Below are 24,894 nucleotides of genomic sequence, written 5' to 3'. Positions count from 1 at the left end.
TTGACTGGGCTTGGATGGAGTGTGCATGGACCGTAGTTTACTTTTTAGTTCTTGTCCGGTTGGCTTTGAGCACCTCGACATGGTATGGGGACCTTTACAGTTTTTGCAGACATGTTGGAATCTACAATTAATTCGGGAGCAGTTTTCATATTTATTATAGACATGACAGGTGCCATGCCTTTCTTTGCCAAGAATGGGGTGATCATGTTTAGGAACTGAGGAGAATCTACTTTGAGGCATCTTAGATGATTTCATGTACATGGATTTCCTATATATGTATCCTCAATCACCACTTGCCATGGCTGCCTATGCTCTTCCCGGATAGAACGAAAAGTTTCATCATAGTAATGAAAGGCTTCGTTGCCTTTCAATTAATAAATTTCTGTTATAATACTCATGTATTTTAACAAGTGAGGAGCTTCAGTAGGGAATTTCTGAAGATAAACAGCCATAAATATATGGAAAGCTTCATTCCAATAAAAAAGGATAAGGAATATTTAGACTTGACATTGGAATTTTGACTATTCTGGACAGAAATTTGCACTGGAGTTGGAGTTACTGCCCATGAGTCATGATCTTGACATGTGTTTTTGTTAATAACACTTTTAAATCAACATAGTCAAAATTCCAAATCTTGTCCTTAAGTTTTTGCGAAATATGCGCATCTATTAGCATACATGTTGTAAGATCAGCAGCAGTATGCTGTCCAGGAGCTATAAAAGTGACCCTAATCGATAGTTCTGAACCTAGAATGTTTTGAATCCAATTGTTTAACTGAGAATTCATTGGAATCCCATATGCAATGTTTGTAGAGCCAGCAGATGTTCCCATCCCTTAATTGGGCTGTTCAATAGGTCCAGAATGTTCGGTGATATGAACATGAGATAAGTCGGCAGAGTTTGCAGAGTTATTAACATAAGTTGAAGCATTATAATTTCTTTGTTGCCTCAACAGTTCTCTTGCTGATTTAGTGTAGTCAATTTCTATTGGTACAATTGTTTCATTGACTGAATGCTGAGGTTGGGGTTCAGGTGGGGTAACATCAGGAATGGATGCAGAAGATGTAGATGGACGGGAATATTTTGAGTTTCTTTTGCGAAATTCTGAAATTTTCCGTTTTGGTCCCATTTTCCCACTGTAATTGAGCAGTTCAATTCTCGTGTAGTTATGTGATCTGTAATAGAATGAAAACAAGCAACACATTTGTTAAAGATAGTTATAAAAACAACCTCAAGTACATGTACAAGTAAGCTGCTAATTCAAATATTTATAGCAGTACTAGACCCATGGTATTATGTACATTAACATTAGTACAAGTACCTGTAGAGGTTTAGTTTAATGTGCAGCTTAAACCCAATATAAATGGATCTACAAATGTGCATGTAAAATACACTGTTATACAGTAATCTGATAAGTGATACAAAATGTATGACCCAGTGCCACACTTATCTAGTGATTAACTATAGAAAAACAATCATGTTTTAAATGAGTTGACCCCACATACGAAACCAATTTAACTAAATAATAATGCTGCTACCCATTACAAAATTCAGTATTGAAAAGTACAAAATTGTACGAAATTTTAAAGCAGCTAGACCCAGTGTCACTGCCATGTAAACAGTACATGTATAACCAGCACAATGATATATTGTAAGAATGTTGGTACCGTGTACCCAAACAATAGAGATACTGTACAATAAATTGTATTAATGAGATCAGATTAAGTACCATGTACTAAAGTAATAAAAATTGGTACCATGTACCAAGTGGAAATGTTACAGGTATTTGGAATTATATGATTAGAAATGGTACCATGTACCCATACAATAATAAAGCTGATACAGATACTTCGTATTAGGATGACAGAAAGCCAATGCACCATGTACATTCCAGGTACCATATACCCATTTATGGTACCTGCAGTGTACATGGTGCATTAGCTTTCTGTCATTCATGTCATCAGTAAAGATACGTAATTCATAAAAGAAATAATATTACCAAGTGTAATGTATGAAGAACAGCACTGCGAACACTTTGATGATATTTTCTCAATGCAGAGGGGCAGAGATGGACCCCGTCATAAGCTAGATGGTCAAGGTTACTCCAAAATCCTCTATGGCGCCAAAATATGATATTTTCATATTCTAGTTCTTTTATTCTGTTCTATATATAGATTTGTCTGTACGACATTGTCATTGTAGTTATTTCCAGCTGACACTGGCGATCTAAAGAGTACTTCACCGACAATAACAGTTTTTATATACTGGGCTTCAACCAAGAAGTTGGCGAATGTTAATATATCTTTTCCTACCTTTTCAGACTCATTGACATAATCATTACCACCAATCTGCAGGAAAACTATACGTGGCGGAGAGTTATAAAAATCATATAGGTCCGGACGATTGTGAATCAGTTGTGATATTGTCAAACCTCCCTGACACCGATAGTGAATCTGGTATCTACACGGATTAGGCCGTAAATTACTTAAATAGTCACTTGAATTTGCGAAGTCACGAAGTCTACGAATAAAACTGTGACCAAGAAGCGTTACGTGTAGCGCCATAAGCCTGATAAAATATTTGTATATACACGATGTATGCGTCACACTCAAACATGCTGTCAATGATTACACTGTTCAGACATACGCACTTCTAGTCCATAGTTTAATATAGAACTGGCCAAAGTTATGTAATATATTACGAGTACTGCATAAAAAATCTGAATCAGATTGCAAAATACATAGATTTTGCCTATGAAAGAGACTCCAGAATGTACGTAAATCTACAGAAGTGAAATTCACTAATATAAACACGATTTATACGATGTTCCAGACTGTAGCGTAACTCATCTAACTAAGGAACTGTACACAGGACAATTATCGTTCACTTGCGAACGTTTCCAATATACACATATGAAGAAAAGCACAACTAACAATTAATGTGCAGTGGAACGGACAAGTCCAGATAAAATCACAGAAATTAAATTATCATCAACTAAACAAAAATCACAACAAGCTTTCTTGATCCAGTTGAAAGAGTGAACATGTGATCAATCGCGCTAATTTGATTGGATAATCTGAATTGGTATGCATAGATTAAATGCAGCTGGTGATAGCAGATAACAGAGTGAGTGTCAAAAAGGGGGGATTTGGCCACATAAATCATTTTATTTTCAATAAAATGTTATGTGCACATGTACATATTATTAGACAGATTCAATTATTTCGATGAGAAAGAGGTGTGAGATGCATGCTTTCAGCTTAACGAATAGATTCATGTCTACTCTAGATTAGGTTGATATCAATACAATTTTTAAAATAGAGTAAAGAAAGGGTTGTATTAATTTTGGGTTTGGAGGAATGTCGCGTAGTTCTCTGACTGTCCAAATTTATGTGGCCATCGGGATGTTTCTCGGTGCTGTGTCCTGCACAATGTGTGCACATGTGTAGTGTATTTGCCTTTTCTATTGACAAAAAAAAAAAAAAAAAAAAAAAAAAAAAAAAAATTCGGCACAGTTTTAAATTTCGTAAACTATAGAATTAGAGACAGTGTGACTGTAACAATAGCATAAATGTGATGAATTTATTTAACAAAAATCCAAGACGTAAAAGGAGTCATGGCCATCGTCACTATACGTCATCTGAGTTACATGATGTCTCCATAGATGGTCTCCTCCTTTCATACAAAAACCTCTTGGATTTCATCACATTAAAACCAAACTTTATTCTATACCTCTCACTTTACTACAGTCCCTTTAGAAAACAAATCTTGACCCTCCTGTTTCTGACCCCACCTCATTATTATACAGAGTTGTTGCCATCATTTTGGATATTGGTTTCCATCGACTCTTCAAACCAGTTTGTGTGAAAAGTCAAGATGAAGAAAAACGATCATTTTTTCCACTACCGTTGGTCAACAAAGGTATAGATGCAATTAATTTGGCTAACATCCACCATCACAAAAACGTTAGCAACAAAATTCCCCCATATTTCCAAGACAAATCCATACCAATTATTTCAAATTCCTATACTTCACCCATTGCATCCAAACTTTTCAGTTATAAAAGGCTATTGCAGAACCTTGAGATTGAGGACTTCAAGGCTAAACCACCTGACTGTTCTCGCAGAAACTCTCCATTCAAATATGGTCCTTCTGGTCACGTCGTTACAGGAGATTTAACAATCACCGAAAACGAATCTCTGCGTAATATCCTTTCTAAAGGTCCCAAGTACCGTGAACCACGCTCCATAAATTGGAATTATAACTTTAAAGTTCTTATGGATGCCGTCGAGGACTATGCAAGAAAATGGATAACACGAGAACAAGAAGACATTGATTCTCTGTCTGGGTTGTTAAAGGCCGTGAGTTCTTTAATTTTGAAACGAACAAAAGATTTAAATAGGTCAATGAGTGCAAAGGCTACATCGGTTGTCAAAGACCCCGATGTAGCAAAAACATTGTCTACTATACATGACAAATATGTTGTCGTCCCAGTAGACAAAGCCCAAAACAACATTGTTTGTGTCTGAAAAACATTTTACATCCAATGTTTATTATCAGAGGTAGACGTACAGATGCGATCACTTCTAACCTCTCTTAAAATCTGTCAGAATCTGTCAGGATTTCTGTTCTATGACATCAGTTAGAACAGAAATCCTGACAGATGCTGACAGGGTCTGACAGAAGCTGTCCTGGGTCGTGACAAAGACAATACGAAAAGCTGTTCTAAACTGTCATACCCCTGGACAGTTCATGCCACTAAATCTTTCTATTCTGTGTGACGTAATTTAGAACTGAAAGTTTACGATTAATAAATGAATCTGAGTGACTAATCTAAATAACCTACTCCGATTAGGAAAACAATCTTGATTATAAAATTTACATTGAATTTCCAATTATATATATCATGTAAATTGTATAAAGAGCTCGTCATGGTCATCATCCCACAATCACACGATCGTTGTACGTTCATGTTCAAATTTTCGCCGATCACGATCCAGTCACTCGATCATCGTTCAAAAATCGTCATTGTTTACATGCATAATTCTTTTACATTCTGTCATACACATGTAATATTAATTAAATTCAATTATTTAATCATAAAATTAAAGGTCTTTGGTTCCGTTTTAAGTGTAAAAGTGGTAACCGATAACTTTCAGATGTTTGGTAATTCTCAAGAAGTTAAAGACTGACAAAGTACTTTTTGAGTGGAAGCTACTTTCAATGAGATAAATGTCACAAATCATTCTACAAAATGTTAAAATTGACAATTTTAGCAGTAAATGGATGACTGATACCATGATATTTCGGTTAAAATTCTTCGAAATGTCACTTTAAGCAACGGATATGAGTGTGAAAACTTCATATTTACCTACATGCTTTTACACGTGGAAAATGTAGAAATAACTATGTTAGTTTCATATTAGGGACTGTGACTCCTCTATTTAAGTAAAAATTCAAAAAATTCTCCAAAATGTATGAGTGCCTACACTTCTACAATTAATGACTGAAATGCTAATTATTTCAATATAACTATTATATAGGGGCTGCAACATATTGATTTGAGTCAAAATTCTTCAAAAATGTCATATTCTTGCGAAATGTATAAGTGCGTGCACTTTTTTATTTCTAGGGGGTTTAAAATTAATGACTGCAATGCTATTTTTTTCAATATAACTATCATGTAGTGGCTGTGACCAAAATGCTACATTTTTTCAATATAACTATCATGTGGTGGCTTCGGTACATTAGTTTGAGTCAAAATCGTTCAAAATTGTCATATTCTTGCAAAATGTATGAGTGCCAGCACTTCTTATTTCCATGAGGGTCTAAAATTAATGACTAAAATGCTAAAGTTTTCAATATAACTATCATTTTGTGGCTGCAATACATTAGTTTGAGTCAGAATTCTTCAAAAATTTCTATTCTTGCAAAATGTATGAGTTCCAGCATTTTTGATTTCCATGAGATCTAAAATTATTTACTAGAATGCTATTTTTTTGTAATATAACTACCATGTGGTGACTACGACTTATATATTTCAGTCAAAATTCTCCAAAAAGGTATATATATATATATACATAAGTCAAAATTCTTAAAAAATGTCATATTTTGTCAAAGTGTATGAGTGTGAACACTTTGAAGTTCTATATAGGTCTAAAATTTCTGTATAAACTGTTTGAAATTGTCAATATATATATGTATTCTGTATCATCCCGGTGTCTAGATCTGCAACCAAAAGATTTCAGTCAATAATTTTTGTTGGTACTGCATGCCATACATAAAAGTCGGGTAAATAAATAAAAAAAATCAAATTTAAACTTAGCAAGGCTTCCTTCCCGTCGTACGAATCGGGACTCAGAAGCTACGCCTTTTTTCGGAATCACGTACATGTACTATATGTAGTTCAGTCAGAGAAGTATTCTCGACCGAATGCCTGTCCGAATCTGTTAGGAACTCTTCTAATCCACATATCTGTTCTACCTAGAACAGTCCCTGACGGGAGGGTGTCAGGACTCATGACAGATTATGACAGAGCTTGTCCAGAGCCCTGACAGACCCTGATAAGGTGTGTCGTGGGTCAGAACAGTTTCGGACAGTTTAGAACTGCGATTAGACAGCGAATCGTGACAGGATCGAAGACAGGTTAGAAGTTATTGCAACTGTAGATAATTATGGCAGTGATAAGACCTTTACTGCTACCACACTCTCCAAAGAACAGATTGTGGAAAACCATAAATCTGTGCTATCCTCTTTTGGTCTCTCTACCAAGGACGATGATTGTGATTTACCGTCTATGTACAGGATTCCTAAACTCCACAAGAATCCATACAAACAACGTTTCATAGCTGGATCTGCAAAATGTACCACCAAACCTCTTTCAAAACTTTTAACTTCTATACTCACAACTGTCAAAGAGGGTCTACAGTCGTACCACAATACTTGTTACTCCCGTAGTGGTATTAATTCAACATGGATCCTGAAAAATTCGAAAAATCTTTTGGATACAATCATTTCAAGACTATTATCTGAATTATAATAGCATTAAAACCTACGATTTTTCAATATTGTATACTTCTATTCCCCATACTCAGTTTAAATCCCGACTTAAAAACATTATACATCGTTGTTTTTCCAAAATAGATGGTATACTTAGATACAAATACATAGTTCTTGGTAGAGATTCCTCATACTTTGTAAGAAATAATTCCAAATCATCTTCCAAATATTCAGCGAAAGGTGTTTACAAAATGCTAGAATTTTTAATCGACAACACTTTTGTCCTTTGTTGTGGACGTGTTTTCCAACAAAGGATCGGCATTTCAATGGTTACAAATTGTGCTCCTTTACTGACTGACCTTTTCCTTCGCTCTTATGAGGCTGACTTTATAGCTGATCTGATTCGAAAGAAAGAATATCGTTTACCTAGATCCTGTAATCTCAGTTTCCACTATATAGATAATGTATTATCTTTAAACACTCCTAATTTCCGTAATTTAATACATCGCATCCACCCCAAAGAACTTGAGATAAATGATACTACAGACACCGTGAAGTCAGCCTCATATCTTGACATACAATTAGAAATCGATGGTAAAGGAAAGCTATTGACCAAACTTTACGACAAACGTGATGACTTTTCATTCAAAATTGTTAACTTTCCTTTCATCTGTGGCAACATCCCTTCAACACCTCCGTATGAAGTGTTCTTATCACCACTGATACGTTATGCCAGAGCTTGCCAAATTTACGCATACTTTTTGTATCGACCCAGAACTCTAACAAATAGGCTTCTGGAAAAGGGTTGTGTTGCTACAAGATTGAAGTCATCACTACAGAAGTTTTATGGTCGTCATCATGAACTCGTGGATCGTTATGGCGCATCCATCTGCAATATGAAAACTGATTTATTCAATGGGTCATAGTTTTCCTTTCCTCGTTTGTCTATCCCGGACTTGACTTTTTATGAGCACCTCGGTGGATGTTTCTAGAAAAACAGAGGACGCTTTGCCTACCGGTGCACCTGGTCCATGTTCCAAGTCTTTCGTGGAGTCCGAGTTGCTCATTTGTTTTTGTTACTTTGTATGTATTATTTTAGTAAGTTTGTGTTCTTTGTTGTGTATGTTTGCTTTCCATGTCTGGTCTTTGTCCCTGGATTGCATTCATTTGATTACTGCTTTAACCTTGGTTCCCTTGATTACGCTTACACAACCATACGAAATTCGAAGTACGAAAAGCTGAGAAAGGAATTAAGTATAAACGTAAAACCGAATTCATAAGACAAAATACATGGAATGAACATAAAAAAAAACAAAATCTAACGACGAGGATACAAAATCTAATTATTAACTTACAGAGTAAGTGATGTTTAACTGATGATCCAACATATTTCAACAGAATCACAATAAAACAGATGTTTACTTACTTTGCATATTTTAACGGAGGGAAAAAATCTGCGAACGGAAACGTTTTAAATACAAGCCATGTTCAACACTATTACAGACACCTCAAAAGCAAGAATTAATCAAATTTTCAGATTTTCGCGATAAAAACTCTTAGTTAATAGAGTGATAAGTGCACTCAAATAATATTTGAGTAAATATCACTGATAGACGAATAATTGTATTAAATGACTTTTTGTACTAAACCATGCCACTTTTCCGATATACGCGTACATGTAACCTTAATTGCTGACAAGCTTATTGACGGGGTTATACAGGTGTATTAAGGTAGATGTATGTCATGTGTACATCGGCAAACCTTCGATGTATCGACTCATTTATTTTTTTCTATGATTATTACAGCTAAAATTCCGAATTTGGCACGTTTGACGGACTTGTGGTATTTTCCCTGATTTTTTTTGTGATCAAACACAAAGCTTGATCCAATTTTGATTAAACATACCCCCACTCAAAATCATTTCAATTAAAGATCAAGGCTTTATCATAGTATTATTTGATACAGTTTATGTTGATGATTTAATGTTTAATAATTATATTTATAATCTAAATTGAAAATGATAACATTTTTGTCTAAAGGTAACTTTTAAGATAACGATAAACGAGAGTGCGACTACTGACTATTGTTCTCGTCGCGGTAGGTTTCTGTTTGGATAGGTACACATATGTAGAGTAGACTCAGCGAATTACTACTTTGATACTGAATTACATCAAGAAGGAAGAATATCAGCCGAGACAAAATCTGAGTATTATTAAACTTGTGTTCGGATAAATTCTCAAGAATTTATCCGGATGTATTTCCGAAAATTTATTTCTCCCTCTCTTTTCTTTGTTGATGTCACCAAGGGGAAAATAACTTACTTGGTCGTTATATTTCGGACTGCACTGTTAAAGGGTTATTTTAGTGGAGCGGAAATGAACAATGATTTCCAATTATAATAAATATCTAATAGTTGCCGAAATAAAATAATAGTAACTTAGAAATTATCAATATATTTTTTTAATTATTATAAATTATTTTTTTAATTATTATAAATTATTTTTTAGTAATTATTAATGATTTTTAATTATTATTAGCTATTGATAATTATAAGAAACTATAAAGTTGATTTGGGGCTGTAGGCATTATTTCCCTGCCAGATAATATGACACGAAAGTGCCAAAAACGTACAACATAAGCAGAATATCTACATTTTGGTGAATTTCAAGCTATTCTTTTACGTTTTTAATAAACAAATGTTCAGACGTCCTTATGCTTTCTCATTTACTATGGAATCAAATTTACAATAATAATGCGGCCGTATTTTAGACTGAAACGAGCCTTAATCATTCTGAATTTGTAAAACCGCTTTCAGCTTAGGCTGTCAAACATGTCCCAAATAGACTTTTCATGCAATTGGTCTCCGACTTCCGACTGTAATCTTTATCACGTAATAAAATAGGAGGGTTCATTTGACTGAGTTTGCTAAAGAAACTGAATGAAATCATTAGCAAAGGTCTTGTTTCTAAGTATTTTCTAATAGCGTTACATGTTAATTGTTGACGATGTACAATCCTCAAGACTTATATAGAAAATTGTGTTTGAGCTGTATCGTCATAATTCAACGATTCGATATTCTATTTTAATTTGTTGGTGGTAGCTTCCTTTAAACTTACTTAAGTATAATCGGAAAACATACTGAAAGTCACATTACCAATGAAAAAGTATCTGTAAATTTAAGCGCTATGGTCATGTGTCTTTTGTAGCCTCGCATCGATTAAATAGCTTAGTGTAACTTAAAACTAATTCATGTGTATATGCATCCATGCATTAACATTCTATATCAATCCTGGCCGTACATGCAATATGTCTATATAATATTGCATGAGAAAATAATTTGTGGTAAGGTAACCACATTTCATCGGACTTGTTATAAGTTTATTACTTCAAGTTGGTATGGCTTTATCCATTTTGTTTTGTTGCAAATCTTCTGTTTAGTACACGTATTCCTTACGTACTCTAATAACATAATATGCACGATTTACTAACATACTCTGTCAAAGTGCATTGTGATAAAATTATTATATTAAATCACTCTCTCAAAAAAATTGCAAAAGAGCAGAACTCTTTCGCTATGATATACCATATTGATTTATATTTCAAATATATATTGAAATATTCTAGGGTGTCTATTATCTCTTGATTATTAAAAATGGAATAAAAGGCAACCAATTGTAGGGAATTTTTGTCGAGTGATTTAAAATTCCACTTTTGTCGGAAAAAGTTCTTTTCTACAGGTTGATATACTATACACGTGATTTTTACAACTTACATATATCCCAATATTAAATTACTTATTAAAGTGACCAGGGGCCGATTGATCTTTGACCCTTCCTGTAATTAATGCAACATAGCAGTAAACTTTATAAGTTTCACTTATATTAGTAGGATATTTAAAAAAAAACTGCTTTGATTGATCTGTCCATTAAAATATGATAAAGCCGTATACCCTATAGGCTCTATAGGTCCTTTAAAAAATCCTTAGCCATCGGCTGCACCAATATACAAAACAATCAAAATAAGTGATCGTGACTCCGATATTGTTTTTAGAAATTTGTTTAATAATTAAATAACAGTCCATATGAAATTCAGACACTACCGTTGGTACAGGTGATTCTTGGTGTAGAAATAAGTCACCAAATAAACAAAACAATTTCGGTCTTCAGATGCTATATTTTCATGTTACAGTAGTCCTTTCTTTATTCAAATGGGTACTTATTTAGAAAACCATACATTCATATTACACACAAATCGACTGAAGCAAATCAAATTAAATCAAGAACGATTATTTTTGCTCATTTCATGTACAATCTCTACGATTTTTTTTATCTTAAAGGCGCAACATCCAAAAGAAAACAAAACTACGGCTGGTTATGTGGTTTGTAATTGATTCTGAAAAAAAGAAATAAAAGACAATTCGGTTGTATTTTTACATGTATGAATCACCTACTGTCTGGTATTTATAAAGTTATAAAGACTGCTACTTAATAACACAAGTAAATTATATGAAGATTCTTAACAATACTTACAAACTATTGTGATGGTAACACTCTGTGATGTGACGTATCTGTCATCTATGTTACTCGCTATACAATACAGTGATTTGTCATGGTCATGCAGTTCACCAATATAAACCAGTGTACTTGTTGACTCGACTTCATCACTACAATTAGGGCCACAATCAGGTTGTTGTGCCGCAGAAGAAGTAAGGTTTGTTCCGTCGGATAGGTACCATTGAACTCTTGCATTTGGTCGCCCGGCATCAGTTGTGCAGGTTAATGTCTGACTACTTCCAACTGTCAGTCTTAACATATTTGGTGTTATGAAGACTTCAGATATCGGAGCTACAAAAAAGTGTTTTAATATTCTTAAAAGTATAAAAAAACATTGTTAAACTATTTCAGTGTTGTACTCTAAAAAAAACAAAACAAAAAACAAACACACACAACAAAACAAAAAACAAAACAAAACAAAAAACAAAACAAAACAAACAAAAAACAAAAACAAAAAAACAAAAAACAAAAACAAAAGAACAAAACAACAACAACAACAAAGTAAAAGGTCAATATAAAACAATTCAATGTATAACCATTGATTGAACGGGGCGAATAATATTTGTGGCATTCTTTTAACGTTTCAACCTAATATTTGCGCAAATGAAAATTGGTTTTATAAGTTTTTTCAAAGATCTTGGATTATGAAACTTGACTTCGGCGTCACTAAATTCATGAAGTCACAAGAATTGTCGTAGACTTAAGATTGTTTTTGTTGGGCTTTTAACAATATAACACTTAACACTGTCCGTTAGAGCTTTTGTGAAGCCTAAAAAATCTGGATAAGAATAAAAATGACGGACATTAACATCATACGTTTTTATGTATTTGAGTGTCTTCGCATTAACTAAAAATGCTATCACATGTCCATCATTATGGAGTTGTCTGACTCTTTGTTCTTCCACATACAACAATGGTTTTATTGATTTGAAAAGGAAATGAAATGGAGCAGAGATAAATTTTGGACATCTTTTTCTATTTTCGTCAATTATCTCAATTCAGATATTTTTCATGACCTTTTCAGGGAGACTTTAATGGATTATGAAGTTTTTGAAGCATTTTATATTTATATGGATTATGGTAGTAGAATTGGGGTTAGGGAGGTAATCCAAATTAAAAGGATTTTAGTCACTTGAGTGTTTAAATGGCTACTAATACGTAAGTGTCAATGTGATACTGATGTTAAGGGGAAATAACTCCAAGATAGGATTTAACTTCTAGAACAAAAATGCCAGCGCCAATACAGTGTAACTCTGCTCTTTTGAATTATTGATTAAATTTTTCAAATGGATACATTGAGGAATATATTCTAAGTTGGAAAAAACGTTCGAAATAATACCTTTTACTGCAAACCAAGATTCCTTTTAGATATAATATTAAAATTGAAAAACAATTATATGAACTTTCATGAGACAGTAACCAATTACCTTGCCAGTTTTATAACTCTTTTATCTTTTAGAGTTGAAACATATACCGTTTCTATATTTCCTTGTATGACAATATCCAGCATTGAACTACGTTAAGCATATAAATTTGTCCCTTCGTGCAGAAGTATAAATATTTGTGGGACATTAGCTCGATTCGCAACAGTAGTTGACTCAACCTGTGCCCGGCAATGCTCTTTCATCAAGATAAGTCATCATAATATGATATTTGATAATCTTATGGAATGTTGACATGATTTAAGCCATATTGATTAAATCTCAAACAAATATTTCAATACCTTACTCTACTATCATTAAAACAGTAAAAAAACTACACAGTGAATTTTTCTGAAAATTTGTTTATTGATTTGAATATACATATTTTTCTGGAATCAGGTATTCATTTTGAGGGAGGCAAACATTTTCCAACCATAGGGTGCCCTACTGCTAATGGTCGCAAATGATTTTTTATACTGTACGAGGAGATATTGAGGATTTCGTACTTCATCCCCATAGTCTGAAATTTTCAAAGTATTTTACCAAAAATAGTCAACCAACTTTCCCATCATGAGCATAGGCGATGAAAGATTTAATTCTTTACTTGAGTTGAAAAAAAGTCTGATGTGCATACCTGTTTTGTAAAATCGAAGTTGCATATTAATGTGTGAATAAGTCGTCAAACTGATTCAAAGTATTTTTTATTTGTATTCAATCCACAGAAGTGAAGCGAACGCCCATTGGATAGCGGTTGTCAGCGTAAAAAGTCAGTTTTCCACAGACATTTTGGCAGAACTTGCTATGAAAACTTGTAGAGCCTCATATACATCTCACTTGTGTATTCCACTCTAAACTTCATATTATACGCTACATTGCTGCGCTTTAAAGCAACATAGAAGAGTAATACATATAAGAAAGTGACATTAGTGATAGTGTGGTAGCCAAGACATGATCGTTGGTAATCAGTAAATCATTGACAGCTTATTAACTGTTGTTTTGTTTGACTTGTAATAAACATAATAAAATAAAAGCTATGGCGAAATACTGTCAAAAATTTAATAACGTCGGGTTATTGTACCCATCCTGGGATAAATGTTTCCATTGACAAACAATGGATTCCTAGCGATAATGATTTTTATATAAGACTCAATCCATTATTTTGAGTTACTATTCAAGCGGAGTTGATTGATTTACAGGATAGAAGTAACAATATGAACAAACGATTTCAGTTAGCTTGTGTGTTTTAAAACACTAAGAAGGCATCCTGGTCTGTTAGGGTCAAGGCAATCATCCCTTGAGCATAGATAAGCCGTATCGTCCACCTGTTATCACCTGTCGTTTCCGAAACCTTTGTCGAACTTATTTTGTGCAACTCTTCAGGTAGATAATCGGTTCAACACACTTTTCAAACTCCCAGATAAAACCGTGCATTGGTGCCGGTTATAAGGTTGGCAATGATAGGGTCGATATGTTCGCTTTAAGAAAAAAACAGCATAGAATTGTATGAACCCGTACCATTGTGGCGGACATATTGATCGTAGCGATACGCGCTCTGTTCGATTCAACTAATGATTTTTCACCAGAATTCGTACTATAAGCGTTTAACCACCTACAAAGTATAGTCCCCGATCCTGTAAAATTGTATCAGGAAACATGAATCGACCCGTAAAACAATTGATTGTGTCCGTTTTACACATTGTTCATGTATTTTACATAATGTATTAATGGTTTGTGTTGTTGTTGTTGTTTTTATTTCTGTTTGCTTCTGTTTGTTTGTTTTTATTTTGCTTGTTTTTTGGTTTTTTTTTATTTTGGTTTTTTTTTTGTTCGATCTTTGCCACAATCACGCTTACTACATGATTTAAATTATATTTCTTTTCTTTTAAGGTTTCTTTTTAATGAAAATTAAACCTGAATTATAAAGGTACAGGAGCATTAGGAACTAATTATGACCAACTCTGTTGTATTTACAAAGACTTATTAAAATAGAGATAGTAATATACATACAAACTGCAAAGTTAAAATGAATATTTTGTGCACAATATATCCACAACTATACGTCATTTAACCTATAAAACAGTTGAGAATGGTAAGTTTTCACCCATATGTTGTAGTCCATTTTCAAAAAAAAAAAAAATATATAAAATAAAATAACAACTTATATGATAAACTATTTAACAATGAATGATGTTTCTTTCGATTGGACACATCTTCTTTACCGGATAAACGTATAAAGAACAAATTAATTTTAATGAGATAATTTCTGAATTTTGTTAAGTTCAAGCAATTATTTTGTCCTTTTAATGCAAGAATTTTCAGAAACCCTTTAGTTTTGTAAGTTGCTATAACTTATTTAGTTTTCTTGTTTGTTATTGAATGAAGTCTCCACCTCAAAATTACCACTTCACGTATCAACATTTACGGATTAATTGCTTGTTGTATTTTTCAGGCAAATTAGAGCCAGCCCTTAACACCTTTCCATATAAGATTAAAAATAACATGGCATATGATAGTAATAAATTTCATAAAGTTGTTTGTTTGTTTTTTTTTATTTTTAGTTTTTTTGTTTGGGGGGGGGGGGTTGGCGTGGCGGGTGTTTTTTATGTTGTTTTGCTTTATTACTATTTATTTATTTCTAACTTATTTATTTCCACTTTTAAGTGGAGTCCGAGTTGCTCATTTGCTTTTGTTACTTTGTATGTATGATTTCAGTTACTTTGTGTTCTTCTTATGTGTATGTCTTTATTCCATGTCTGGTCTTTGTCTCTGGATTATATTCTTTTGATTACCGCTATAACCTTGGTTCCCTTGTTAACTTTTTGCTTCCCAGAAATTTGAGATTCTTTTGGCACTTTTCCTTCCTTTTAATTTCAGTGCAATTTGGATAGGGGAGTTCGTATCAGTTTTATTTTTTTGCATATTCTTTGCAGAAGTTTCCAGTGTAAGGGAAACTCCTTAAAAAACAGATACGTTATGTATTTTCGTTTATTTTAAGTTTGACTTGTTATACTAGAGACTTAGACTAAGTAATTTCTGCTCTTTGAATGTCATCTTAAACTACTTAATCTATAGACAGAATTGTGTTCACCTAATAAACATAAAACCGAAGAAATCTACCAATCAAATTTAAAGGGTAAATATACTTGAATACCCTGAAAATTTTAGCCTTGTACAATGATTACTGTTTGAAATCATTATGCAAATAGACAAATTATATAAGTTCCCGAACGATCCCATACAATGTCAGACTCCTATTGAAAAGTGCCCTGGAGAGCCTGGAATGTATAAAAAGCACCCGGGAAATACAAAAATCTTGAAAAAAGAAACGCTGTTGTTAACAATTGCCTTTCCTGGCTTCAGTGTAAGAAGAATATACTACATGGTTGCTGCATTACAAAAATATATACCTCTGATTATCATATCATTACCGGTCGGTTAAAACGGGGTTAACAGTTTTGGGGTTTAGTGAATGGTTCTTCAACATATGTCATAATTTGTGATTTACCGAAAGCAACAAATGTAACGAAACAAAGTACCTCAAGCCCGAATATACATTCATCAACACATACCATGCTGTACCGAAAGAAATAAATGTAATGAAACAAGAAACAAGAACTTCCAGCCACGATTTTCTTTGTATTTCAGTCAGGTAAAATCGTTATTAACAGCTTGAAGACGACATCAGTCGTCTTATGAAGAAATGAAAAATTACTAGAGAAGTGTCAGTTATTTTAGGAGTTGAAGGAGGTTGGATCCCCTTCTTTTGATTTAAAAAAAACATAATTGTCATTATCATGCAAATAAGGGCTAAAATGTTGTCTGCATGTGTCTCTGCAGCTCCAATATACACTGTACTGCGTGACAATACCGGCCGCCAAATCTGTTAAATACTTTGATTACATTTAGAGCATAGTATGAATAAATTTCCCGTTTTCAAGCGTGGGAAATCTCTGGTGGCCTTCTCCATTGCAAGTAATGACATGACGCAGGATTACAATTTTGTCACTACGACCTTATTCGATTCCAATTCACGTTTTACATTTCGTCCTGTGAATAATGTTGTGTTCTAAAGTTATTAAATTTTCAAAAAAGTAACATAACCATGTATTCTGGTTCCTATTATTTCCAGTTTTACTATTATAAAGATATGGTTTTTGTTCATTATGACGCTGTTTTACTATCGTGTTAAAATGAAGCTGAATTGCACCTATGTATCTCGAAAAGTATCCCATCTGCTGTATCAGGAATGCATTATTTGCAATTAGGTGCCTGCTTCAACATAATGAGGCGTAGATTTAATGTATTTAAAGATTTTTCTTATTTCAACTGACATTACAAACACATTAAGCATATTTCAACTATGTGTTGCAAAAAAGGAACTATTTGTATTCAGGGATTAAAGCTAACTATATACGTGACAGATACTTCATTGGGCTATATGTTTGTAGTTTTAGAAATTACAAGAGACCAATGTTTCAAGGGCGATTTTTTCATATTGTTACATGTCTGTAGTACTTAAATATACATTAAGAGGTTATAAGACGTAAGCTTGTTGACAAAGTTGAAAAAGTTATTTTTGCTTGAATAAAGACTGTTTCTAAAATAGCATATATTTCTTTGCATTGAAACGTCAACATCAAAACACTGAAATGCTTAAAAAACTTACCCGCTTTTATCACAGCTAAGTTAGCAATTAAGGTCGGTTTGTCACCGATTTTCATCCCACAGCTGAATATTATTGGTGATCCATAAATTGTGTCTGTATAAATTATGGAAAATGTTCTATGATCGACACAAATGCAATCTCCAGTCTCAGAGCACGGTTTGGATGACTTGGTTGAATAGCAAACGTCATTAAATAGGCGAACTGCACCAAGTGATGTATTTCTGATGTAAAATGCCGCACTATTTCCAACTGGTGGTGTACTACCTTTACACGTCAACGTATATGGCTCATTGTCCAATATATACTTTTGTGATCCGCTTAGTATAACAGAGCAATCAGCAGTCAAATAACCTTAAAAAAATAACCATAATCTACATACAATTCAATGGAGTAACCTGTTATCTTTATATTAATGAACTTTTCATTGAAATATTTGATAATAGGTTAGAAAAAGAACATTCAATATAACAATATAACTTGACACTTTTTGTTCCCATCTGCACAATTAAAGTTAGTGAACGATCATATCTACCAATCTGTAACATGTAATTCACATATTGTGTTTTGAAATTATTTTTTAAATTGTTTAGACGTATATCCACTGACTGTCTTGAAGTTACCTATTGAATTTATAGAAATTGCCGAACTAGAAAATCTCAGAGCCTTGTTAGAAAATTTGAAATCTGACCCGAGGTTGCCTGAGATTTCATTGTCTTCCATTTTCTAGCGATGTTTGATTCTTTTTATCACTTTTGAAATTCATCATTAGATGCACTCTACTTGCTGATTGTGTATTTTCTTTTTTGTGTTTACAGATTGTCAAAAAATGTGTTATAGTGACGTCACTAGGAGAATCAAACAACATATAGATTTGTCTTGTGTTTTCACCGAAGAAACAGGAATTTTCTCCTAGAAGATCATAAATCGGGTTAAATTTCACTCGTTAGAGAAATATTTATCTTTTCTCTCGTTCCTCTACGCTCCACTTGTGGGAGTGACTATTATTTTTCAAACTCATGAAAGATAATCTTATCTTTATTCTCCACTCGTGTAAAAATATAATAATAACATATAGCAAAAATATAGAAACATATGCTTTTTCATTAAAGAAACAAAGATATTCCATTTTTTAGCCATATCTTACCCACGGAATGAGACAGGTCACGTGCGATTTCCCGTAAAAGTCAACATATGTGTCAAACTTGTAGTTCTAGCGCTTCGATAATAAACAAAGTAAAGGAAGGAATCTATTACAAACCACAATTTTGAATAAAAGCAAAACTTTCTAAACATCCCAAAAACTTATAAGAAAAAAAATTAAGGTAAGAACACCAAACATACATTTTGTAAACAAAGGGGACTACTTTTATCGACATAGATACTGAAAAGTTTCATACATTGTTCACATCGTTTTATTTGCTAAAAGTGCAGATTTGTCAAAACATGGAGAAAAGGATTAGCATCGGTGGTCGAGTCACAGTAGGAACAAAATGTCAAAAGGGGAAACTAGTCTACAAATACAAACCTTTAGGGACTTGCACAAAGTACAAATATTTAACGATAGTACAATTATAAATGCAGCAAAACACTAGTAAGTCAATGGAATTACTTAATTAATTACACTTGTTTGTACTACTTCTGTTAATCATTTACCTACATGTACTTTCAAGGCTCAATATCCTGATATTTATTTTTTTGATGATTCAAAGGACTAAGATGCACTGATTGCAGAAATCATTAGGAAGGCCCCATCAAAGTTCATTCGTTTCAAACAAATATACACAAGAAATGTAGAGCTTCATACATGTAGTAGAGCAAGAAAATGGATATATCAATTAGGTCATATTAGGCTTCTCCCGCAAATTATGTTACATTATGTAGGATAGTATGAAACCAGACGAATTTATGAAATATCTCCATCTGAACTCGACACTTACCTTTCTAAATTTATTGTTGGAGTACGAAAACTCCTTCCTTGGGAGTATGTATGGCAGCCTTGAGCGCTTTCTAAGGCGTCATGGGTATGGGGCAATTATTAATGGACATGAATTCCATCAGGCAAAGGAGGTCTTACAGTGTAAACAAAAAACCTAAAGTAAACAAGAAAAAAATAATCTACCATTAAGGGCAGGGATATTTTTGACGAAGAAATTAAATAATTGTATTGAAAGGCTTGTCTTGGCAATGAAACAATAAATTCTCTATTAAATACTATCAGAAACAAATGTAACAAAATACTCTACTATGTGGCATAAGGGTGGAGGAGAAAACATTGCTTGCTTAAATGGGGGAGATATAACACCAAAACATGATAAAGACTAAAGTCGATAAATCTCCAAAACCTAATTCTGACTGAGGTAAAAGTATTCAGCATGATGAGATCTATCTGTGGTCAAATTTTGGTAAAAATATGTTGACACATGTTGGAGTTATTGCCCTTCTTGATGTTGGTTGCTGTTTAAAAAAAATCTTCTTAGAAACTACGTACACTACTAGGCACTTCTTGTTGAGTGCAACATCCATATGGCTTATATGGATTTTGTAAGAAAGTTCATGCCAGATTTTTTTTAACAGTTGGAATAGGCTACAGTGTTAGCTTTGATTAGTATGTAGTCAATGCTTCCTGCTTCTACATTCTTCAGATAGCATAAATGTGATGAATTTATTTGACAAAAGTCCAAGACGGGAAAGGAGTCATGGCCATCGCCAATATACGTCACCTAAGTTGCATGATGTCTCCATAAATGGTCTAAATGGCTATACCTCTCACCCTACTACACTCCCTTTACAAAAAAAGTCTTGACACTCCTGTTTCTGACCCCACCTTATCATTATACAGACTTATTGCCATCATTTTGGATATTGGTTTCCACAGAATCTTTAAACCAGTTTGTGAGAAAAGTCAAGATGAAGAAAAACGATTATTTCTTCCTCTACCGTTTTCAACAAAGGTATAGATGCAATTTTGGCTAACATCCTCCATCACAAAAACGTTAAATAAAAATCAGTCAGAATGGTTAAAGGCCTTTAAAGGTCTTTAATTTTGAAACGAATAAAAGTTTTAAGTAGGTCAATAGTGCCAAGGCTACAATAGTTTTCAAAGACCCCGATGTAGCAAACAAATTGTCGACTATACATGACAAATATGTTGTCGTACCAGAAGATAAAGCCCTAAACAACATTGTTTTTGTCTGTAAAACGTTTTACATTCAGTGTTCATTATTTAGAGGTAGACGTAGAAAATAATAGCAGTGATAAAACCTATACTGCTACCACTCTCTCCAAAGAAGACATTGTGGAAAACCATAAATCTGTGCTATCCTATTTTTGTCTCTCTACCAAGGACGATCATTGTGATTAACCGTGTATGTATTGGATTCCTAAAGTCCACAAGAATCCATACAAACAACGTTTAATAGCTGGATCTGCAAAATGTACCACCAAACCTCTTTCAAAACTTTTAACTTCTATACTCACAACTGTCAAAGAGGGTCTACAGTCCTACCACAACACTTGTTACTCCCGTAGTGGTATTAATTCAATGTGGATCCTGAAAAATTCGAAATATCTTTTGGAGACAATCAGTTCAAAACTATTATCTGAATATAATAGCATTAAAACCTATGATTTATCAACCCTGTATTCTTCTATCCCTCAAACTTAGTTAAAATCCCGACTTAAAAACATTATACATCGTTGTTTTTCCAAAAAAGATGGTACACCTAGATACAAATATATAGTTCTTGGTAGAAATTCTTCATACTTTGTAAGAAATAATTCCAAATCATCTTCCAAATATACATGTTTACAAAATGCTGGAATTTTTAATCGACAACATATTTGTCCAGTGTGGTGGACGTGTTTTTCAACAAACAGTCGGGCATTCCAATGGGAACAAATTGTGCTCCTTTACTTGCTGACCTATTCCTTGTACTCTTATGAGGCTGACTTTATAGCAAATCTGATCCGAAAGAAAGAATATCGTTTACCGAGATCCGTCAATCTCAGTTTCCGCTATATAGATGACGTATTATCTTATATTATAATCCTAATTTCGGGGATTTGATATATCGTATCTACCAAAAGAACTTGAGATAAAGGATACTACAGAAACTGTGAAGTCAGTCTCATATCTTGATCTACACTTAGAAATCGATGGTGACTTTTCATTCAGAATTGTCAACTTTCCTTTCACCTATGGCAACATCCCTTCGGCACCTGCGTATGGAGTGTTCATATCACAACTCATACGTCATGCCAGAGCTTGCCGAGACTGCGCAGACTTTTTGTATCGCGCTTAAACTCTAACAAATAGGCTTCTGGAACAGGATTATGTTGCTACAAGATTGGAGTCATCACTACAGAAGTTTTATGGTCGTCATCATGAAGTCGTGGATCGTTATGGTGTATCCATCTGCACCATGCAAACTGATTTATTCAACGGATCATAGTTTTCCTTTCCTCGTTTGTCTACCCCGGACTTGACTTTTTTATTAGCAACTCGCCGGGTGTTTCTAGAAAAGCAGAGGACGTTTACCCCGCCGGTGCACCTGATCCATGCTCCCAGGTTTTTGTGGAGTCCGAGTTTTTCATTTGCTTTTATTACTTTGCATATATGATTTTAGTTACTCTATGTTCTTTGTTGTGTATGTCTGTTTTCCATGTCTGGTCTTCTCTGGATTGCATTCGTTTGATTGCCAGTATAACCTTGGTTCCCTTGTTTACTCTTTCAGATTTCTAATGGCTTTTGTAACTACAACTTTAGTTACATGTATGCTGGTGGTTCTGATATTTAATGTTAAATCCTTTTTTAGTTTAGCTGGATCTGCAGGTAATGATCCGTTAGATACCTCATGGTAATGAACTTTCCTCCTCTCAAATTGTTCCACAAATTTTGGTAAAGTGTTGTTAACTTTGTATTTAATTGGTGCATTTTAAGCCGACTGATTACCACTTACTGCATTGTAGTGTCGCAAAGAGTCACATTTGCCACATGCATTTTAAGCTTCTTTTGCTAGGTGTTCTACATATTTCCCTTTGTCTTGTTTGCAGTTTTTCTTCACCTCTTGATCTATTTGGCTATACTGTTTTTTATGCCTTTTTCTTCTGTCGCCTGGTTTATGCAGTAAGATTTGTCTCTGTTGCCACATGTTTTCAGACATTCATTGTCTGTGGTTTTTACAATAGCTTTTTTACATGATTTAACAATGGAATCCCTAATTATTTCCCATGCTATGTTGATATTATAGTTGTCCTCGTATATATTCTTTAGAGTAGTAAATCGGTTTTAGAGTGAAATCTGATATAGTCTTGAAAAACGTTCGGGTCTTTCAATAGTTGATCATTGAATTTCTTTTTCCTTGTCGGTGTTCTTTTGGACGAAAAAACTTTTAATTTAAGCTTGGCAATAATTAGATGGTGATCTGATGCTTTGTCAGATCCTCTCTAATTCCGTACATCTTTCTGAGATAACCTCAATCGTTAGGATATTGCTTATCAATATGATAGCTGAGTTTTAAAAAGTCTTCAAATAACGAAGTAAATAGAAAGATCAACATCGTTGGTACACGGTACGTCATAAATACTGAATTTCCCGTGCACCGTGTATAATCTACCACATAGTGTGACCAGTCAATAACTAGTACGCACAGTCAATGCTTTTAATCGGGATTGTAACAAATCGTAGTCAAAAAACATTTCGCCATTTGTAATGAATACTGTATAGCGGAAAATTTGCACTGATGTCAAATTTTAGTTTTAATGTTTCCAGTTTCCTTTAATGAAATGAAACATATATTTATGATACCTGGACTTAAATCTGACGAGCTTTAATTTTCGCGATTCCCCAAACCTCGCAAATATACCGAATATTTCCGCAAAACGATATATTCGGTTGTTAAACGCTTGTTCATCCTCATTGGTCATAGCTGTGCCTACAATATTTTATGCAAGATCAGTATAAATAAATTATGTTTTCTTCACAAGCTCAATGAATCTTGTTATTAACGAGGAATGATTGTTCTTATTCAACTTTAAATGGTACTTTGAATTTTATAAGCACTATTTCGAGGGCACATATAGTTAATTAAGCGTGCTACATTTGTTTTCTCGAGTAGACGTGGTTCCGGTCGTTATCAAATCTGCATGAGAAAGTAAAATTTGCCAGTCCATACATTGTCAATGGTTGGTCAAAATTTCAAATGAAGAATACAATGTTGTAATTTAAAAACACTGTTCTTGTTTTTATCTTTTCTTACACACGAGTTCTCAAGATTGAAACAAATTTCCAAAGTACAATTTAGCAAACATTTATTGATTCTCAGCATGAACTATTTGCAGACTAAACTGTGACCTAAACTGGGAGAGATAGAAACTTACGACTGAATTGTAAATAAATCCAAACTATTATACATTTTAACATTGAATTCTTCATTCTTCCCTTTAATTAACTTCCTTGTTGGTTTAAACATGATACATGACTGTTTAAACTATATTTAACTTAACTGATATTTTATTTTTTAATATGAATAATTTTTTAATCATTAAATCTTTTAATGTAAGACAGTTTTAAGATTCAGTGGAAACCATTGCAGATAGCCGAACATTGAATGATTGTATTTCTATGTTTGGCCTCCAAACATAGCAGTATTTACATCCAAAATGACGACAAAATATCAGAGCAACAATTCAAACGGACAAAACCATTTGAATCAAAAGACATGTCAAAACGAGATAACAGGAGACAGATCCGAGTATATATGTATACATAATGTAAAAAATAGATTGAAAAACCATTTAAATACAAGTGAAATTAAAAAAAAGCAAGACACATGAAAAAAAAAAACATTCAACTCCCGGAAAATTGAGCATTTCGTTGTATAATCCGATTAATGTCAAATAAGTCTTTTATCACAATAGTCTGTCATGTTTAAAAGTAGAAAAAACCTACAGGTTAGAAAAAAAAGTATGAATGTTTAATACTAAAAAACGTTCAATCGACAAACAAAAAGCAAAAACAGTGTTTTAAATCTAATGTAATGTGTTTAACAACATTCATCACTAAATCACAATTTAAATTCTCCTAAAGCTATCCATGAGTTTTGGACAATTACTGATTTTTTGTTTAACAACCTGTTACGTCAATTTAACTATTTCTTTATCTTTTAGACGGTTCCTTTAATATCCCTTTTCGACAACCCTAGTGTTGGTGATTTTATACATGTTATCCACCCTTAAGTACACTACAGGCACTATGG

At 33.5% G+C, this 24,894-nt stretch overlaps 2 protein-coding genes across 2 annotated transcripts in view; both read right to left on the bottom strand.

Annotated features, from left to right (window-relative positions):
- Window positions 1–24,894, bottom strand: part of LOC148616922 (neural cell adhesion molecule 1-like) — a 74,303-nt gene that overhangs the window by 18,709 nt on the left and 30,700 nt on the right. The gene's annotated exons all lie outside the window — the stretch shown is intronic.
- LOC148616924 (uncharacterized) lies at window positions 844–24,098 on the bottom strand. Its single transcript, XM_088584100.1, has 4 exons — window positions 24,017–24,098; window positions 17,639–17,989; window positions 11,528–11,842; window positions 844–1,174 (listed from the first exon to the last, which is right to left on the bottom strand). The coding sequence occupies exons 1-4, from the start codon at window positions 24,069–24,071 to the stop codon at window positions 984–986; spliced, it is 912 nt and encodes a 303-aa protein (XP_088440226.1). The 5' UTR covers window positions 24,072–24,098; the 3' UTR covers window positions 844–983.

This window comes from Perna viridis, chromosome 5 (genome assembly GCF_037379345.1).
Source record: "Perna viridis isolate PV_CMFRI_1.1 ecotype Kerala chromosome 5, ASM3737934v1, whole genome shotgun sequence".
NCBI classification, from domain to species: domain Eukaryota; kingdom Metazoa; phylum Mollusca; class Bivalvia; order Mytilida; family Mytilidae; genus Perna; species Perna viridis.
Note: the sequence above shows the minus strand (reverse complement) of the source record. Positions and strands in the feature narration are given on the sequence as shown.

What these genes read in the sequence shown, in the direction of transcription:
- LOC148616924 (XM_088584100.1), bottom strand. Translation starts at nt 24,071, where the DNA reads ATGAAGAATTCAATGTTAAAATGTATAATAGTTTGGATTTATTTACAA. An exon ending in GATTTATTTACAATTCAGTC is followed by an intron (nt 17,990 to 24,016) that starts GTAAGTTTCTAT and finishes TATTTTTTTAAG; the next exon opens with GTTATTTGACTGCTGATTGC. An exon ending in CTTAGCTGTGATAAAAGCGG is followed by an intron (nt 11,843 to 17,638) that starts GTAAGTTTTTTA and finishes ACTTTTTTGTAG; the next exon opens with CTCCGATATCTGAAGTCTTC.